Consider the following 20,226-nt stretch of genomic DNA (forward strand, 5'->3'; position numbering starts at 1 on the left):
GCGTAGCGGTAAGGCTGCCGCACCCATGCTGACAGGTCGAAACAGATAACCTAGTTCACTAATGTTTAGTCTGCCACACCTCACTTCCCCTCAATGTAAGTTGGTCGTGGAGCATGCTGTCTCACACCCTTTTTGCAGTGGGAATAAATGTGAAATGAGTGCAGGGTGTGGAGAAGGAGCTCCGAGACGCCTAAACACTGTTAACAAAGAATGTCATTTATATTTGGATGGTATTTCCTTGTTAAGTGTTTTGTCTCATTATCTTTATTTTTACAGACTGTACAAAACATAGAAGATCCAAGTAATATGTGTTCCCTAGTTGTGTCTGTTTCCATGTCTGTATGATATGATGAGCTGAAAAAATAATGTAGAAGTAAACAAAGAGAAGCAAATCAGAAAAACAAGAATTACTATTCAAATCAGAATAATATAATGCAGAGCAGGCTGGTTGTTGCTACCCAAGGGAGATACTAACAAAATGATGAATAATGAGGAGTGGAACATTTCGTCCTCCTTCAGGAGGCTGGACTCTCTCACAGCATTGGAGGGTTATTCTTGCTGTGCTGCTAGCCTGTTATTAGATTGCAAAACCTCGCCCATGTCATGCTACCGTCCCTTCTCTGCCTCTGATGGGCTCAGTGTTTCGGTTTAGCGTTGCTGAGAAAGACATGTTTGTAGTCCAGCAGGTTAGGACACACGCAGGGCCACAAATGCAAACACAGCCCCTCTCTGTCTGAGGAATAGTAATGCCCAAGTTGCCCACTACAACGCACATTCACATGCAACATTTGTCAGCACATAACTGCCGAGATGCTATCATGTGGGAGGCTATTATCAACTTGGACTCTGACCAAAAATTGTTGACATACTTGATAAATGAACAAAGCTGTGCACACTGTGGTTTTCTTTGGAAGCAAGCATGGATGCATCAAAGGCAGTGTTTCTTGATAATTTAAGATGAAATGAAAATGGAGAAAACATAACTCTGAAATGTCAGTGCAAACTTAATGTGATTATGCTCTTCTTCTGACTGTTTGTTTTCTCTCTCAGCTGGGTTGTGTTTGAGGAGCCGGGCTTTTGTGGTGAGCCATACATCCTGGAGAAAGGCCTGTATGGATGCCCAGAGGACTGGGGGGCGCTACTGCCCAGAGTTGCCTCAGCAATGCCTGTCGTGCTGGTAAGAGCAGTGACTCAGACTAATCCAATCCAATCCACTTTATTTATATAGCACAATTTAAAAAACAACAAGGTTACCAAAGTGCTTTACAGAGATAAAATAAAATATGTTAATGATAATAAATACAAAACAAAGACTAAATGAAATGAAATCTTGTTGTTTTCACCTTGGAGAAAAAAATGCAGAGTTATTACACAGAGTCTCCTGTAACTGTGACATTTCATGCTCAATCACTGCAGCAGCCAGTGTGGTTGCTTGAGCTACACAGTTAGTGTCAGATAATCACGCTGCTTGTAATTTTAGCATTGCTTGCTGTATTCTCACTTCCCCTGTTAGTCCCAGTATGGCCAACTAAGTGCTTTCGTTGCATGTGACCAGTCACAACACTCGTGCTTGTGACTAAACCAAAATTTGAGATGGAGAGCAGGACTCTCTTGGGGGGCAGCCTAACCATTATAAAGTAGATTATCTTTGGGAGCATGGCACAGGCAACGCAAGAGTAAACTGATCTGTGCAGAGGGAAATACTTGTTATAAGACTGAAAGTGAAAACATCTGAGCAAGTTATCATGAAGGTACTTCAATTTCAAACAGAAGATAACAAACAGACACAGGTTTCATGCAGAGTCTGCTGTAGACTGTGTGTGTGTTGCAGCTACACCCAGAAGTCGTTTGACAAACCTTTGCCTCTGGCAAAGGCAAAATGCGGTAAAATAATATACCTTCATGAAACCAAGACCAATCATACAATTAATAATTTGGCTTCAATTATAAAGTAAAAATACTGATTCTTTTTTATGTTATCTTTCCCACCTATGCACATTAATCACTGCTAGGGAGTTTATATATAACATTGAAATATGCAAATAAATCCGTTTCTTATAACTGTTTCTTGCGGTTCAGTGCATGTAAATGAGTCTCATTGAGCTGTTGTTTCCTTTCAGGATGATTTTGAGAATGCAGCCAAGTTTAAGGTAGGCGATTGAAACTGGTGAAAGAACACATCTAATCTTGCTTAGACTGTGTCCCTCTTATCTGATGTAGTGTGTGAACGGCTGAGAATGGATGACTCAGGCTTGTTCTCTTGCTGTTTGTGCCTCAGGTGCAGCTTTTTTCTGATCCAGCTTTTCAAGGCTCTGTCCTGACTCTGGGGGACAGTGTGGCCTCCCTACAGGACGGCTTCTCGGTGGCCTCCTGCAAGGTTCTGGCTGGCAGGTGAGTAATACTGTGGCACTATGGGCAAAATATCACACACTGTGGTTATTGTGCTATAAGTGGAACCATAGGTATTTGAAACACTTCACACCATCCTTCAAAATCAGATTTTAGGAATAGGCCCTTTTGAATTTCCCAAAGGTGATCTGATACAGTTGTAGCTGCATATTGCTCATATTGCAGAAGTATCTCTGGGACTCAGGATCTGCTACAGGCTGTCACTGCTCCACTTAATAAAAAATGTCCTGTGCAGCTTGTGATATACTGTGCATCTGACATTTTTTATGAAGCAGTAAAAATATTAACAGGCATACTGTGTTCACAACTAAACAATTAATATTTGCACTGTGTGCAAGCATGTAATTTAATGTACATATTAAAAGTGGAAACCTACATTATGCATTACATTTGGCTTTTATCCAAGGCCACTTACAATTGCTAAGTGTGTCAGAGGTCGCACGCCTCAGAAGTAACTAGGGGTTAAGTGTCTTGCTCAGGGAACATTGGTGGATGTGTCACAGTGGGAATTGAACCCACTGCACCATCACCACCAAATGATGATCATCTTTCTTTATCAATCCAGAATCTCATCTTGCCCTCCTCCTGTGTGTGTGTGTGTGTGTGTGTTACTGTGTTTGTATATCTGTGCATGTGAATTTATGCAAATGACTTTCAGCTGGGTGGCATTTGAGGGCCAGGACTTCGCTGGCAGGATGTATGTGTTAGAAGTGGGGAGCTACCCAGACCTGAGAGCAATGGGCTGTTTCCACACGAGCTCCTCCATCCTGTCGCTACAGACTGTTGGCTTTGTAAGTGTTTTTCTGTTATTTTTAATTCAATCATCCCTTGAAACTAAAACTAAAATTTTTAGTCATTGGACCCTTTGGACAAAAGTTTTCATGGATTTATTCATTCATACCTTTGGACTGTTTCAAAGGTATGAAAACACAATATATTCGAAGCTGCTACAATCAATATTCTTATATTAAAAGAGTACTCCACCGATTTAACATTGCCCTCCTACAACTTGGCCAGACAGTCAAAAACGATGCAGCAAAACCAGAGATATTATCTTTTTTAATCTGCACATTCTTCTTCCTGTCAAAATCTGATTACTACATTACCCAAAATGCAACATGACCGCACACAGCTGGAGATTCGGATGTATTATGTTAATAATTTTGAAAACAGACTTTTAAAGAATGAATAAGAGTGATTTTATTTGTTTACTTCAAAAGATATTGTGGCCAAAGATGTATACGTGTCACGCATTTTATATGCATGCTGCCCCCTCTACCCTTCGCTGCTTAAAGTCTTTGTATTACAGTTGTCTGCATTTTATCATCATTACTGTGTCCTTTGCAATCTGGTCTCCCGGTCTTCATTAAGCCTAAGGAGACAGCAGCATTGGTATATTATTATATAAAAAGCCATAATGGGTAAAATTTCTTCATACCTGTGTAATCTCCTGTCATTCACAAACAGCTATTATAATTTCCAATCCACTAGAACGCTGCTCTACCAGGTATTCAGGATTTGTTCAGAACCTTGTAAGGCAGCTTTTTCCTATTTTGTGCCCTGGTTATGGAAAAACCTTCAGAACCCATTAAAGCTTAATGATGTCTCCCCGGCTCTGATAAAAAACTGTGTAACTGAAGAGTGCAATTTCAATTTTAAACTGGACTTGGTATTATATCCATTGTCCTTTGTTTGTGTCAATGTGTTCCAATCTATAATCTTTGTATCCTGATAATGGTGTGCCATCTTGGCCAGGTCTCCAGATGGCCTGGCCAGATTTTATTCTCAAGGGGCTTCCTGGTTAAATAAAGATTAAATAAAAAAATGAATACGGACAAACAACATTCAACAGAAAGAAAGAAACATACCAAACTGAATATTTTCACAGTTCCGTTTAACAATCTTTGTCCTCCACATAAAAACTACCACGCAGTATTAAATGAGTCCTTATTGCTGACTTACAACATGAGCATAGATTTAGAAAACAACCCATCTGACATGGTTAACAGAGGGTAAATATACCTTGGAGCACAAAGGTGTGAGTTTGGTCTGTTTCCAGGGTAACCCCAAAATAACCTTAATTTTTACCTGAAGCTCTCCGCTCACTCCATTCCTTCATGTACTGTCTCCACTGTCTTTCTCTCTCGCTCGGCAGGAGTTCTCACTGCCATCCATCACTCTTTTTGAGCGGTGTGGTCTGCGGGGAAAGAGGGTGATTCTGACAGATGGATCAGTGAACCTTCGGCTGGCTGGAGGCTGTAGCAGAGTCCAGTCTGTGCTAGTGGAAGGAGGCATGTGAGTACATTACAAATGCCGTGTGGTAACCCGCTCTGCAGGAATGCAAAACAGCTACTCATCCGTCTCCAAGTTCTCCTCTTGGTGTGAGTTTACAGGTTCAAGCATAACAGCCTGTGTGTGTTTTTCTACTGCAGAGTGACGGATGCCAGGAACACGTGAAACAGAATGTGTGTTTTTTTACACACGCGTCCTTTGAGTGACGCCTGTTGGTTCTCAGCAAATCCTTATTGTATTTTAATCTGTTTTGAATCTCTTTCAAAATTCAAATAGTTATCAACTGCCAAGTTGACGTGTCAAATATTCTTTTAAGCTTTCTGGCTCCCAGTGCATAATCCATTTGTTTGTGGCAAACCACACCCATGTAGTGTGTCACTACTGTAACTCACAGAAGCAACAGACAAAGCGAGGTACTTAAACTTAAAAATTAAGGATTGAGACATAATAAAGGAAGCAAAGTCAAGGTTGTGTGTAATCTTTACATTTGTAAGAACAATATTTCTGTTGTAGTGAAAATGGCTTCTTGGGAGTTATTTTTGATCACGTAGGTAGAACATTAGGCCTGTAAGCTCAGACATGATGTTTCATAGAATAAAATTAAGCAGAGTTCAGGGTCGTGACATTTTATAAGACAGTATGACAGTGCTGAAAGGTGGAAACCTGCTGCTGATGTGCGAGATTCAGACTGTAGGTGTGAGCCAAGGCTGAGGAAATAAAGGGCTCACAGTGAGCCAGAGCTGCCTCTGGAGTGGCACATTCCTACAGGGGGACACACGGGCAATCGGTCAAAGCCACAGAAACCCAAGTAAAAAGCAACATTTAGTGTCACAGCCAAATTGGAAGCTCAGCACATTTTAGAAGATTATCTCTGGCACAGTGCTGCACGGAAGAAAGGACTGAAAAATACACCTGCAAGTCAAAAGAAAACTTTGTTCCTACCAGCATCACAAGTTAGATAGCATGGGTTTGAGATTTAGACTCAAGTTTTTATTTGACCTTTAATTAACCAGGATGTCCTCTTTGGTTGAAATCTACTTCCCAAAATTAATTTGTAATGTTACAGGAACCAACCTCCACAGAAGGAAAACGAGTAATGAAAGAATGAGAAATATGACGGGCTAACTTTCAACTGCACATCAATGCAGACAGTTAAAACAAAGAAATAATACAGGAGCACAAAAATTGATTTGTGAACAGCCCAACTCTTTATAGCAAACCCTGTTGTAAGCATGATAGGACTGATAGTGATTCACTCAGGCCAGTCAAAGTGCTAAAAGAGAAAAGCTGAGAAGGAAGAGGTGTTGGTTTCATGGTAGCCGTTGAAATATTGAGTTTTTGTCTTTTCTTTGTTACCAGATGGGTATTATATGAGAGAATCAACTATCGAGGTGCTCAGATTTTGCTGAAACCTGGTGAAGTGCCCGACTGGCACAAGTTTAGCAGCTGGCAGAAAATCGGATCCCTCCGCCCTCTTATACAGGTACATCCTGAAGCTCCACTATAGGCACAGAGCTTTCCATTTTATGCATATTTTATACCTTGATCTGCTCAGTTCTAACATTTAATAGCTGCTCATTAAATACAGCAAGCAAAAAAGAACATACACATGCCATAACATTCACAAACAGTATTCATTAAAAGAAAAGCAGCTGTCATTGGCTTGATATGACGAAAAGCGTCAACAGCCTACTAATTGCTGCTAATTTTGTCTCTGTTATAGTAGACCTTTACAGCAGCTAATATTAATTAGTAATAATTATTGAGGCATAATGAAAGTGTATTGTACAGTAGAGACTTCTGTGATCTTCAAGCTTTGATGCGAAAATCTGTCCTTGATCTAATCTAACCTTGATGGCATCACAGAGCTATCTATAATTACCGACTTTTACTTTACTCAACTTCGAGTCTCATATTCATATCTGATAGATTAATTGCTGTCAGATTGGTTTGTGAGAAGCTGAATATAGCTGCCTTCAAAGCTTGGTTTTAATTTTGTAAAGCTTAAACTTTGTTGAGAAAATGGCAGACATACTTTGTATGTTAAAGGTCCAGTGTGAAATATTTAGGAGGATCTATTGACAAATATGCAATATAATAAACATAACTATGTTTTCAGTGGGGTATAAAGACCTTACATAATGAAGCGTTATGTTTTTATTACCTTAGAATGAGCCATTTATTTCTACATATACCCCTTTATCATGGAGGTCACCATGTTGCACCGCCATGTTTCTACAGTAGCCTAAACTGACAAACTGCTCTACAAAGAGTCATTACGTTGCAAAGTAGTAATAGTAGTAGTCGTCTGGTTTGTTAGAAGTAAGAAGAGAAGTGCAATTTGAACAAATGGAGGACACTCTTGATTATTTAGCACAAGAGCAGACAGAGCGTGTTAGCCACCATAGCTCCCCCTATGCACTTGCAAAGGGAGGGGTGAGTAGTGACAAAGCTATTTGTTGCAATTCTCACCTCACCACTAGATGCCACTAAAACTTACACACTGAACCTTTAACATATTGTTATTAGTATTATTATTATTCTCAGAGTAGAAGTAATGACCCTATGCATTTGGTCATGTGTGTTCTCTGAGTAGAAGCAAGCGCACTTCCGTTTAAGGAACAGACAGACGGGACTCATGATGTCAGTGACCGGCGATTTGGATGACATCAAACTGCTGCGGATCCAAGAAACTGAGGAGACTGATGGATTAGAGCAGATCTGGTTCTACCAGAATGGACTTCTCCACTGCAAGGTACCTGCAAAATACCATCATTATACTACTACAAAGTTCCACATGTCAAAAGTGCTGTCAATAAGTAGTGAGCGAGCTTTAATAAAAACAGGTGTCTAATGTGTAAGGAGATCAGCAGGAACCAGCAGGTGCTACAGTCCAGACCATTTAAATCATGTCAATAAATCTAATCAGTCAAGACCATGTCCAAAGCAGGGCAAGCAAAGTACAAGACTAAGGCGGAAGCTGAATTTTGGTACTACAACATTACCTCAGTCAATCTTCTGTTGCTGAGGTCCAAATAAAAGGATACATGCGAACTATAACATTTAAACAACAATGTGCTTAAATGTTAAAACACTGGCCTATCTAACTCACATAAAATATCTAAATGTCACTGAGGAAATTATCAGCTCCTCTCCCTGCATTTCCAGCTGCTGGAGGAGTGCTGCCTGACTCCCACAGGTAGTGTGACGATTGCAGGAAGCCGTGTGGGTCTCACCCCAGAGCCAAACAACCAAGTCCACCTCTGGAGCATCACCCCTGAGGGATTTATCAGCTACACCGCCTCCAATCTGGTCCTGGATGTCAAAGGTGAGCATCCATATGTGGCATGACATGTATCTTTAAAGAAAACTATTCCTCTTCATGGTATTAATAATGAGGTTTACACAAGACCTTGGATAGGTAGTACCATTAGCACCAGCTGGGATGAGTTTACCATCAAATTCAAATGTCAGAACTTTTTCATGATCACAGTGAAGTATTTATATAATACTTTGGTGTCAGTCAAACTACCATACACTTTACATTTAAGTTTCATAATTAAATCTCATCATACTTGTCTTGTCCCAACTACCTGTTAACACAAGGACAATGCATTCATTTTCCTCAGTGACATTACACTATGACTGTTACTTAGGATGCAACTTTTGACTTAATAAGTTCTGTTGAGACCAAGCCAGCCAACTCACTGGGTATTTATGTCTGGGGACTTTGTTTACATCACTGTCAATTACTGACACCTTGTGGACTAAATAATGATGGTGTAACAAACCATCATTCACTGCACTAAGGCGCTGGATGATTAAATTTTATATGTGGAACATGAACTCATTCCAGACGCAGTAAATAAGAGACTCGCTTAATAAATAACACTCGACTTCCGAGAATAATAATTTAAAAAATAATTAACGAGGAAACATTTCTGTTTCAGGGGGCCATCACTACGACAAAAATCAACTGATTCTAAACACCGTTGATTCAAATAAACTCCAACAAAGGTGGAATGTGGAAATTATATGAAAACATATTGCCTGCTGGACTGGATTCCGAATATTATCAGATCCACAGCTCTACTAGAGTCTTATACGCAGCTGTTCAAAGATGTGGTATGTCATTGGAGATGCTCAACCTTTGCTGCAGGATAGCTAAAATATTTCCAATGAGGAGGTCAACATGGAGAGCTATGGATAAATCCGTAAGAATGTATTACTACTCACTGAACATATAAATAGTGAAGTCTGAAAGGTAATATATCCTAAGGCTTATTTTTTTGTCTTTTTATTGGATAAATCTGTTTGCCTGATGTTAATTAACTTAAACAGCTTTAATACTTTTTCATATATTTTTATGCAATGTCATGTTACTTTCCGGCTGCATGCAACAAGAAATACTGTTTCTCTCACAATTTGTCCTTTTCTCTTTGTTTAATTAAAACTATACAAACACACAACTCTTTTGTTCACAGAATAAATGTATTTTTGTCAATAAATGTCTTAAATACATTGAGCTGCACTCAGTTTACAACGATGTAGTCTAATTGCACATTTATTTCATTATTTGGTTTCCCCCAGATGTTGAATGGTTAACTTTTGTTCAGCACAATTAATGTATGCTGCATTAATGAGATTTAACATGACAGTGGGAAAGTCCCGTGCTTACATACTCAACATTGAGAAGTAGCTACCCGTCTTAACATGCTGCTTCTGCTTCACCTGGTACTGGAGTGCTGACTACAATTATTACAGACATTTTTAACTCTTCGTTGGATAGATTGCATCAGAAAGCTACCACAAGCTGATCTGTAATTACCAGCTGGATGTTGACCTGAAGGGTATATATTAGTATGCACTTGATAATTATAGTAACTACACCATGACATGAACGCAGCATAATAACACGAGCATCTTGTGCAAACGTCATGACTGTACAGGAGGATGTAAGCTTTAAAGTATCTTTGGCACGCTCAGGTTACAAGCTCAGGTCGCGCTTCTTCTTGCTCTGATCGCTTTGAAAAATACTGTCTGCTGCAGTCAAGAGCAGCCTTGTAAAGGTCTCTTGGCACTCTGCTGACGGTCTCTAGTTTTGCTTGGCCACCTCTTGCTCTGACTCTGCAGTCTCTGTGCGACTGTTCTGCACCAACTCTTCGGCCTGTTTGTCATCCTCTTCAGCCACCCTGACTACGGTCTTCCCTCTGGCATGGCCCTCCTCCAACTTCTGAAAAGCCTGGGGCACCTGGGTAAATGGAAACTGGGCCTCCACCACTGGCAGTATCTGTGATGGAGCAGCAGAAAAATATCATGAATATGAGGCCTATCAGGATGTAAATCAGGAAACAATGAAGAGATAAGATTTAAACTTTCAGCATATCAGACGTCGGAGAAAAATGTATTCAACTCAATTTAGACAAGCAAACATCCACAAGTTGCTAATGCTACATCATCTCTGCTTTCATAGCTGCAAATGTGAAAAAGTGAGGGAGGGGTTCAGAATGTGATGAGGCTGGACAATCCTGCGCTAGTCCCACAACACGAGCAGCCGGGCTTGTTATTCTGGTCAGCATCTCTTATCGTTAACAATGAATGGGGAGGGCAGTGGCGTCACACTGGAAACCATCCACACTTCTGACTGAGAATAGGACTCACAGAGAGAGTGTGCATGTGTGTGTTTTGTGCGGGAGGGGGGCTGTGTGTGTCCGTAGCTTCCCGCCACTGGTCTGAGTGGGCCGCTCGCTGTAAGCCCCGGGACAAAAGGACAGAGGTCCTGCACGCTTTTGCGAATGGCTGCTCAGCACTGTTTAAAAATCCATTCACCGTCTCCTGGCGCCTGACTCAATCGCCCAGCAGCCAACCATGCACACCACTAACCAACCAACCAGCACAGTGGGAATGCAATGCTCACTCCTTAACAAAGTCACAGGGGAGCCTTGAATACAGCCATGTATGGAATCCTTGGTATGTTCATATTCAGAGATGGAGGGATAGAGATCATACATGGCATGATCTGCATGAATTTCACTCACAGGCTGAGACTGTCATGCTAATTAGAGGATTTCCATCTCGCCATTCTGTCAGTGCAAGTGGTTCAGAATGACAAGTGTGCCAGCATGTATGATATCAGTAAAAAGGGAGTCCAGTACCTTCCCTGTATCCACCAGCTTGCTGACCTCGTCCAGGGCGGGCCCATCTGGAGCAAAAAATCCCCACCGGTAGAAGATTCCACTTGATATCATGTTCTAAGAGGAGACATCAATTAAAAGTCAGGCAGGTCTGCACCTCACTGGGTATGAAAGAACACGCAGAATGATTACCTGGGTATAAAAAGATAAGATGAGTGCAAAAGATAAGATAAAATTCTCCAGCAATCTTTTATGTTTTCATGTATATGAAGAGCTTTAATATAATGATTAAAAAATAACATAACACCACTACTGAAAGTTGTAGAAAGTGAAAATGAGAATCTGAATATTTAGTGTTACAAAAACCAACCAGGACGCAAAAAAGGCCAGAACACATGTAATGTGTGCTGGAGACCTGCTGTCATGACAGTGACTTGTCTCATTAAGAGTAAAAAGTAACAACATTGATTACATGGGGAAAAAACTGATAGAACAGTTACCCCTAGTAGCTACTAAAAAGTGAGTTTTTGTACCTGAGACTTTATTTGGAATATCACCTATAATATAGTTTGATACAGTACTTCAGTTTTAGTTGACAGGAACATTTTACCGCTTATCTTGCTATCTGTTTAATGTGTTTTATTGTGTTTGCTCTCATGAAGGACTTTGTAATATAATTTTGAAAAGTGCTCTAAAAATAAAGATTATTATTATTATTATTATTAGTAGTATTTGTAAAACTGACTGACAAACAGCAAACCGAGTCTGTACTGAGTTATAATTCTGGTTATTATAATTCACATGTAATCCATCTCCTGAAAACAGGAGATGGATTTGTTTTGCCAGTTGAATTATTTTACAAGGGACAAAACACACAATCCCAATAAAGGTGCACCAGGAAGAAAGAAAACGAGAAAAGAAAGAAAGAACTCCCGTGCACAAAACTCCTTGATATTTGATCATTTTATGTTATGATGTGGCATCCCTTTGCAACACCACTTCATCATCATCTATCTAGCCCTGCTTACTTGAAAAAAAACAACATTCTTCCTGATCAGTCAGTGCTGCCAAGAAGTTGAACACTAGAGGGCTCAGTTGTGCTGTGATCTCCCAGGTTAAGGGGACTCACTGCCCAAAGCCAGGCTCTAAGGGTGTGACTGCTGCAGGGCGAGCCCCGCCAAACTGACCAGCTGGCTGCTCCTGTGGACAAAGGGGCCCAGAGGCTTGGCAAGAAACACACAAACACTGGTATTTGCCGGGGGGAGATAGTCGGCTACAATCTGCACAAACACCAAATACTGCTGGTTCAGCACCAAACACGTGCACATGTGCGCACACACACACACACACACAGTATCTAGACTTAACACCCACGCTGACACAAAGTTTCATCCACACATACTCAACTCCAACACTGCCAGTCGTGCTGTTACCAATGGCTGCAATGTCCAGGACAACTTGATTCAGTCCCTAGGGCAGCTCCACTCTGTCCTCGCCTGTTCACCCACTACCCTCATTACACATGCTCTCCAGTAACAGAGCAACTGAAGGAACAGGACGTACATGGCTTACGCATGCAAGGACTCTTATTGCTCAAATTCCCTCTTCACCTGCACACTGTTGAATTTATTACACCCTGCAGGTTATGTTTCTACAGCTCAAGCATAAAATAGAGAATATTCCACGAAGCTAAGTCAAGTTATTACATGTTTATTCCTTCCCCATTTTAACTTCACTGAATCTAATCAACTGGATAAAAATAAAAGAAAAACTTGGCTGGAACAGGTGTTTACTGATTACACAGTGGGGTTAGGCTCAATGCATTTTATTAAAATAAACCAAAGGGTTATGTTTGCGAGGCGAGCGTAATATTTCACATCAGCTATGTTTGATTCAGTGTTGAAATTGAAGGTTTGTTTTGCTCATGTTTACCTGTATGGCCTTGCTCTGCAGGATGACTCCAGTGTGAAATGTCCCGTCCAGCAGGCCCATGGAATCGGTGTTGAGGAGTAAAGGTGTTACCAGTGTGACGTACTTTGCACCAGACCAGGGCTTCAGCATGCCCATCGCCCACTGCTCTGAATCCCCACCCACGCTGTCCAAAATCACATCAAACCTGAGGGTGCAAACACAAACTGTCAATCTTAGAGGAATCCTGGAGAATAAAAGGTTTAAAATACTGATAAAAATACACACACCTCGCGGCAACTTTGTAGTTATAAGAGTACTGCATGTTTAATCAGAGCCCCTTGCAAAGGATAGCAGTTTTGTCTCCAGGATAGAGCCAATTTTGTTTTGGGGGCGGGAAGAGGGGTGAACCAGCATCCACTCAAGCCTTGAGCCCTGGTTTCCATGGAAACTAGAAAGCGAGTCAGTGAGCATTTGTGCATGCTGACAGGAAGATGTTTACCACATTTAGGGGTGTTTAAAGAGGAGAAGCACATGCAATTCTTGCAGAACTGGATGATTCCTTTTCATTAGCACCTTTATTGGACTGGCACTGACTCTAATGAAGTATCATTAGAGCCAGGGGCTGGGGCTAGTAAAAAACATCTTTTTTATTTTCAATAAAAACAATAAAATGTTGCCACTTTACATATAATGTACTATACGATTTGATATTCTGGTTACTTCTAAAAAAATTTAAAAAAAACACTTCACAACAAGACATACTTCTCCATCATTTCTAGTTGCTTAGCTGCATCTCCTGCCGTGTAGTCCACCACCTCGTCGGCTCCCAGCCCTCTAACAAGGCCTTCGGCGTTCTGAGAGCAGGTAACTGTCACATGGGCACCCCAGGCCTTCAATAACTGGTAGCACACAGGGGAAGGGAACAGAAATATACACACAGACACAGCAAGTGGCCTGACATTCATGCAGAGTTTAAAACAGCTTGGGGAAGAAAACTTTGCCTTACCTGAATAGAGAATGTTCCAACACCTCCCGATCCTCCAGTGATCAAAACTCTAGGAGGAGAAACCCCCAGCAACCAGGGTCATTCAATTACTGTGTGACTCATTTAAGCGAAGCTACTAAAAGAAGAGGACGCCTTGGGGGGTAAAAAGGGATTTGCAGGATTGGAAGCTATTACATTTGAAGAGGAGTGAAAGTTCCAGTTTTTACAGTCTAAGGGTTAAAGGCGTGATTTGATGAAGTCCCTTTTATGCCAATTAGAATGAAACAGAAGACCAATTTTACCACAGCAATGAATATGATGAATAAGGTATCTAATCAAAGTATAGGTCTGCATGACTGACGTGATTTAAAAGCACATTACGAAACTCCAAGACCTTAAAAAATTGATTCAAGGTTTGATGCCCATGTATAATAATATTCAGTGACTTAGACTTCTTACTTTTCTCTCAGTACAGTGATTCACACTTCTAATGTGAAGAGGGGGTTTAATACAAGGTTATCCAAGATGAGGCTGGTGCTTGCCTTTTATTTGAAGAGCTGTCTCTGCAGAGGCCACCTGTATTGACAAGCGCAGACAGAGCAGTGCTGGCTACGTAGGGGATGGATGCTGCTTCTGTGTGACTCAGTAATTTTGGTTTATGGGAGACCTGCAAAACACGGACAATGTCAAGTGTTAGAAATATATCTTCTTTATCTATATAGTTTTAATTATCAATTTAAAAGCTCAGTTTTATCAACAGAGCTGCCTTTAGGGCAGCAAGCTGGGAGCTGCTGAATAAATACGGCACGGCAACAGAGGGCAATTTGTGTATCTCTGTAATTGCTGCCACAGTGGCTGCTGCAACCAAACAAAACTTAATCCTAATTGCTTCTTACAGTGCAGGCTTATATAACAGGGTGCAATTCTTCCAACCTTTTGTTCTTTACAAATCATACAAGAGCTTCAAATCCTCGCTTTCCATTTGTTTGAAAAATACTGACAGGGAAGTCAAATTACTTAAAAAGACAGTTTTAAGAAGGACAATTAAATCATAAACTCTCTTACAGCTGATCTGTCAACTCTGGAGCTCACCTCATACTCTGTTAGAGTCACAAATTCTGCCAGACTGCCTTGTTTCCATGGAGGAACCGCAGCCCACACCTGTAACGAAAATGACATTTACATGCTGAACACGACTCGATTTAACCGCCTACTCTTACTCTCTGAAACAGATTAATCGACTGTTAAGCTCTTAGTCAGCTGTTGCCGTTCTTATCGTTAGTAATTTTCCAAAGGATATTTTTACACCGATGGAACAAGATTACTGAAACTCTATGTGGAAATCTTTACTGGTGTATTGTTCTTTTGCTACACGTTAATTTCAAATAGCATAATTACATTTTTATCTGCAGGAAGTCAGAAATGATGATACATGGGAAACAAAACAGTAGATGTCTGAAAGGCACGCATCACACGAATGTGATGACCAAGTAGAAAGAGCTTTATATTTCTTCCAAGAAAAAGAATGAGTTGACAGTAATGCTGTAAGGGTGAGTGATGATGATGATACCATGAGCCAACATACCCTTGTTTACCGTCAACAATTTTGCCTTAGCATTTATATTATGGTGGCTATTTTCTCCCCCAACATCTTTGGGTTGTGATCCCTTAAAATGAAGCAACATCTACTCATGACCTCATTAGTTCAATTATGCCCAGGGGTTACACCTGTTTTATGCTTGTAAGTCCAGAGGAGGAAATTATGCACCTTTTCACAAGAAAAAAAAAAATGCAGCAATTACATACATATCTAAATAAATAAAAAATAATTGATCATAACCGATTTTCCCAAGACCCGTCAGATTTATTTTCAATCACTTGAGGGCTACACTTTTTGAACCACTGTCTTAGACCATTGTGGCCTGTGTAGCAAATGAATGAGCAGTATTGTTTAATGGCAATATTGGCTTTGTATGACTTTTGCATCAATATGATCTGGAACCTTGATTTCTTGAGTATTCAATTTGGTGGATTAACCATAAAAGACATTCCTGTCTGGATATCTTATCAGTAAACAGTTTCTCAATTGATTTTCTAGATGATGTACTATATTACAACATCACAAAATAAAATTACAAGTAGTTGTCACATAATGTTACAACTTCTAAAGGACAGGTGTGCAGCTCCTACCTCATCTCCTGGAACAAAATGGGTAACCTCAGATCCACAGTCCACCACTACACCAGACACATCACGGCCCAGAATCACAGGAAACTCACTATCAATTGCCATTACTGACAATGGGTCCCTTCTTAATTTAAGCAATTTAGCCCCATAACCACCTGAACAAGGAGAAAGTGAGCAGGTATGTTAAAAAAAAACTTCAACAACCAATCACTGATTATGTTGTTCACAAAGCCTTTGATAAAGAACAGTCCAACACTTACCCCTCATAGATATATCAAGAGGGTTGAGACTAGCCGCATGGACTTTAATCATCACATCACTGGAAGAACTGACGGTGGGGACGGTGACTTCTTCTGTGTACCTCAAAACCCCATTAGTACCATACTGATGAATGACCCAGGCTGACATACAGCTCTGTAGTCTTGAAGGTGAACTGCAGACATTTCTCCTGAAGCACACACTCCAGCCTGCCCTAGCTAACGCTGTGGTTGAGCCTACTGCTTTCGCGTGTAACAAACACAGGAGCCTGGTTGATGGCATTGCTGTGACAGAACCCATTTAAGTCCGCTGGCTGTCTCGACAAGATCAGCTTTTGATACAATAGGTCATTTGGAATAACTCTTGTTACTAAGTTAGCTCGCTGGCTAGCTAAGTAGCTACACAGCTAGCTTGTCGCGCTTGTCAGCGCTCAAAGGATACGCAAAAATGTGTATATCAGGTATAATAAATAAGCGACAACACCTTTTTGCACCTTCACTATGTCATCGAGTATCACACTAGGCTGAAATAAGAACCACCGTTACAAAAATCAGTCGGCTAACGTACATGGCTACATAACAAGCTAAACTTTGACTCACGACGATAGCCAATCAGAATTCTGTAGCTAAATATGCTGGCCAATAGAGTAAGAGAATAACTGACGCGTAATAATATACTGATGAAACTTTGTTTTGTTTTGAAAAGTTGATTGTGATGTCATTTTTTTTATCAACTTATGAAACAACATGTTACCATGTAAAGAATAGTATTGAGGATTGATTTATTTTTAACAGACTTCACCTTAATCTCAAATACAAAGGACACACATTTTTTAATGTTACTGATGTTTCTTCCTATATGAAAAACGTATGTTTCTATAAAGCCTACATTTTAATTTAGGTGCAATGATGATTTAATACTAGATTCTAATGCCTGTTTTCTTGTATTGTTATTGTTTGTTCATTGTTCAAAAGACAGCAATATAATATTGTAATATAATATATGTTTTATCATAAAATTCTGAACAATAACAAACACAAAATATTAACAAACCTAAACCCATAAAGAGGAGAAAAAACTGAATTGCACTGGCTCCATAAAGGCTCAAACACAAAAATCTATTATGTGGAAATAATAGCCCATTATCATAAAACTGCAAGTGTACATGAAAAAATTATAAACCAATATGCTTGAGAGGTCCAGTAAAGTGACTGCTGGGTGCTCCATCAGCTAGAGACAAATGGGTGGAACTCATGTCAATGTACCAAAGACTAATGGACAGAGCACAGAGCACTGAAGCACACTAAAGGCAAATGGGCAGAACACATTTATGCTTGGGCAATACACAGGAGCTTGCACTGGGTTTGTTTTAATGTTTACATGCCTTACAGTTATAACTTGGCATTAGCGTATCATGTCTTAAAGAGTAATTTGGGGAATGTGGCTGCAAGTTATTACTGTGAGCCTTTTAATTCTAAGACTGAGAGTTGCTTCACTTTAAGATAGTTACCATGCAAATTACAAGTGAGCTTAGCTGCTGCCTTGCTGTTGACCATTGTCGATCACTACTGGCAGGATCGCTGCTGCAAGAGCTACATGGCTTCCCATCAGGATTTCTCACGAGGCATAAAAAGTAAGACGAAGAAGCAGCTCATGTATTCTAATTATAGGCTGGTGAAGTAATTAAATAAATAAACAAATCAAATCACACTTGCCTCATGCAAATTACATAATCTGCAAGCAAAATTGATGTTCTCTTTTTCTAGAGACTGAGAAGAGAGAGAGGTGAGAAAAGAAAGAGAGCAGGGGGCCTGTGGCTGTGTGATCATGATTCAGCATGAAACCAGGCAACAAACAGTGCTGTCATTATGATCACAGCTCCCAGGGGAAAGAGGACACACTGGAAATTGGGTGCTTTGTCTGTGCTGGCTCATTACAGTGGGTCTGTCTAATGAATTATACCCCTGGCTGCTTACTGAGAGTAGAGGGTATGATCCTTAAGGCAGCATCCTGACATATGCACTATTGAACATTTCTTGTTAACCAGTTTAAGACTAGAGTGGGTCTGACTATGAGAGCAGCATTTAAGAGAGGTCTTTCACAGAAACATCATGTGTAGCTTTTCTAGGCCTCCCTTCCATCTTGGGACATGTGGCCCAAATCTCATGGTTGCTGTAAAAAAAAAAAATATACAGCGTTGATCTAATTTCATTTAGTTGTCTTGCGAAAAGGGCCGTCAATATCTGACTAAGGAGACTTTAACCCTCAGGTCATCTATCTCCCCTCACTATTTAAAATATGTCATAGCAAAGTGATAGTTCTTTAGCATTTGCATCTTTCTCACCTGTTGTTCCATGCATTCATTCTCTGACAATTGTCTTTCACCAATCGTCCTTCTCCTTTTAAGTTCTTCCCAGAGTCAAATGAACCAATTAGCAGACAAATCTCCAGAAACTTGGCACACCGCAGCTAAACAGCGAGCCTGTGGTGAGGTTGGGCATGAAAGGCCACTCACTGCTTGCTTAATGATCACACAAGCATTGTTTATTATATACAGCTTCTACTGAGCCACGGCAGAACGAAGGAAAAGGAGGACTGTGCACTGCAACCTCTCACCAGCTGGCCTCTGAGATTATATTTTTAGAATGAACGATTGGTTTCTCTCCTTGGTAACTGCCCCATTTTTTCTTGAATAGGTCAGACACAAGTACAGTGGAGACTGATTGTGATGTAGAGAAATCTAAGGAAACCCAAAGGTTTCTTTATGTTTCTCTATATATGTCCTCCCTGTTGGTTATACATTGATCTAAATGGTGTCAATTTAACTGTCTTTCCTCTTGTATGTTAGCAGAAGAATATGTGTTAATGAGCTAGACCCGCAGGTTACCAAGGGGAGACACAAACATAATACATTTGTTCACTGTAGCTGCCATATTAAGTGCAGTGTAACTGGATTTGCTTGTTGTTGTATTCCTCCAAGGCGTATCAGTGAATATGCATTCACCGCAGAAGTTAGACAACTGACAGGACCAACACACTTGGAGCATACAGGCTAGTTATCAATCTTTAAGACATGGATACTACTGTAATTTTTACTGTAAGAGTTTTTAAGCTTATATGATTTATTTAATATGATTTTTTTTTTTTTTAGGATTTTTGACCATATATTTTAAAAAGTGCTCTAAGGCAAAAGTAGTTGTTAAGGCCCATGTAAAACGCTTTTATCTACCAATAAATGGAGCCAGCCAGGTGCACCACTCACCTCGGGTTTGAAGGTATACTGGAAGGAAAGGTCCTATGCAAATACAAGAAAGAGCTTCCACACAAAAATATATTTTTACTATTTACTTACATTTAAATATATGCAAATTCAACATGTTGTGTTTATATACATGATTTGATTTTTAATGAAAACATTTCCTTAAAACAAAATTTGATACAAGGTCTATCAGAATCAGAATCAGAAGGAGCTTGATTGCCAAGTAGTGTTTTACACATACAAGGAATTTGCTTTAGTGTTAAGGTGCTACATGCAGACAGACATACAGCTGACATAAATAGATGTAGAAATATATAAATATGTAATAAACAAATGCATGTTATATAAGAATAACAGAAGAATAGAGAAAAATAATACAACTGACAATATAAAAAAATAAAAATAATAATAAAAATAACAATGGAACAACAACAATTTACAATTAACAACAAATTAAAAACAAAAATGTGCAATGTGCCAGGTTCGTGCATGATATGACATGAAGTGATATTTACATGTGCAGAGACGATTGTATTATTTGAGGGGGGGGAGTGTCAGTGGGGGGCCCGGGCCCTGTTGATGAGGCTAGCTGCAGATGGGTAGAAGCTGTTTTTGTGGCGAGAGGTTTTGGTCCTGACGGACCGCAGCCTCTTGCCAGATCGGAGAGTCTGAAACAGTTTGTGGGATGGGGGCGGGTGGAGGGGAAGGGGAATATATGTAACAATATAAATCCTTTATGAAAAAATATAGTAAAAGAACATTAAATTGGGAAATAATTTAAGAAATCACTA

The 20,226-nt window shown here is 40.0% G+C and overlaps 2 protein-coding genes across 3 annotated transcripts in view; one reads left to right on the forward strand and one right to left on the reverse strand.

The window, feature by feature from the left end:
* The window catches only part of LOC123977401 (beta/gamma crystallin domain-containing protein 1-like), a 25,070-nt gene extending 15,844 nt beyond the window's left edge, over window positions 1-9,226 (forward strand). For both annotated transcript variants that reach the window (XM_046060049.1, XM_046060050.1), the window contains exons 14-22: window positions 1,051-1,177; window positions 2,121-2,150; window positions 2,279-2,391; window positions 3,068-3,200; window positions 4,565-4,704; window positions 6,061-6,184; window positions 7,298-7,456; window positions 7,870-8,029; window positions 8,652-9,226. In XM_046060049.1, the coding sequence (XP_045916005.1) occupies window positions 1,051-1,177; window positions 2,121-2,150; window positions 2,279-2,391; window positions 3,068-3,200; window positions 4,565-4,704; window positions 6,061-6,184; window positions 7,298-7,456; window positions 7,870-8,029; window positions 8,652-8,740 (1,075 nt within the window). In that variant the 3' untranslated portion in view covers window positions 8,741-9,226. The remainder of the gene's footprint in view (window positions 1-1,050; window positions 1,178-2,120; window positions 2,151-2,278; window positions 2,392-3,067; window positions 3,201-4,564; window positions 4,705-6,060; window positions 6,185-7,297; window positions 7,457-7,869; window positions 8,030-8,651) is intronic.
* Window positions 9,174-16,785, reverse strand: LOC123977403 (reticulon-4-interacting protein 1 homolog, mitochondrial-like). Its single transcript, XM_046060051.1, has 9 exons — window positions 16,179-16,785; window positions 15,922-16,073; window positions 14,824-14,892; window positions 14,274-14,398; window positions 13,753-13,801; window positions 13,509-13,645; window positions 12,768-12,951; window positions 10,857-10,952; window positions 9,174-9,991 (listed from the first exon to the last, which is right to left on the reverse strand). The coding sequence occupies exons 1-9, from the start codon at window positions 16,474-16,476 to the stop codon at window positions 9,797-9,799; spliced, it is 1,305 nt and encodes a 434-aa protein (XP_045916007.1). The 5' UTR covers window positions 16,477-16,785; the 3' UTR covers window positions 9,174-9,796.
* Window positions 16,786-20,226: the final 3,441 nt, after the last annotated feature.

Source organism: Micropterus dolomieu, linkage group LG10 (genome assembly GCF_021292245.1).
Source record: "Micropterus dolomieu isolate WLL.071019.BEF.003 ecotype Adirondacks linkage group LG10, ASM2129224v1, whole genome shotgun sequence".
Lineage (NCBI taxonomy): Eukaryota > Metazoa > Chordata > Actinopteri > Centrarchiformes > Centrarchidae > Micropterus > Micropterus dolomieu.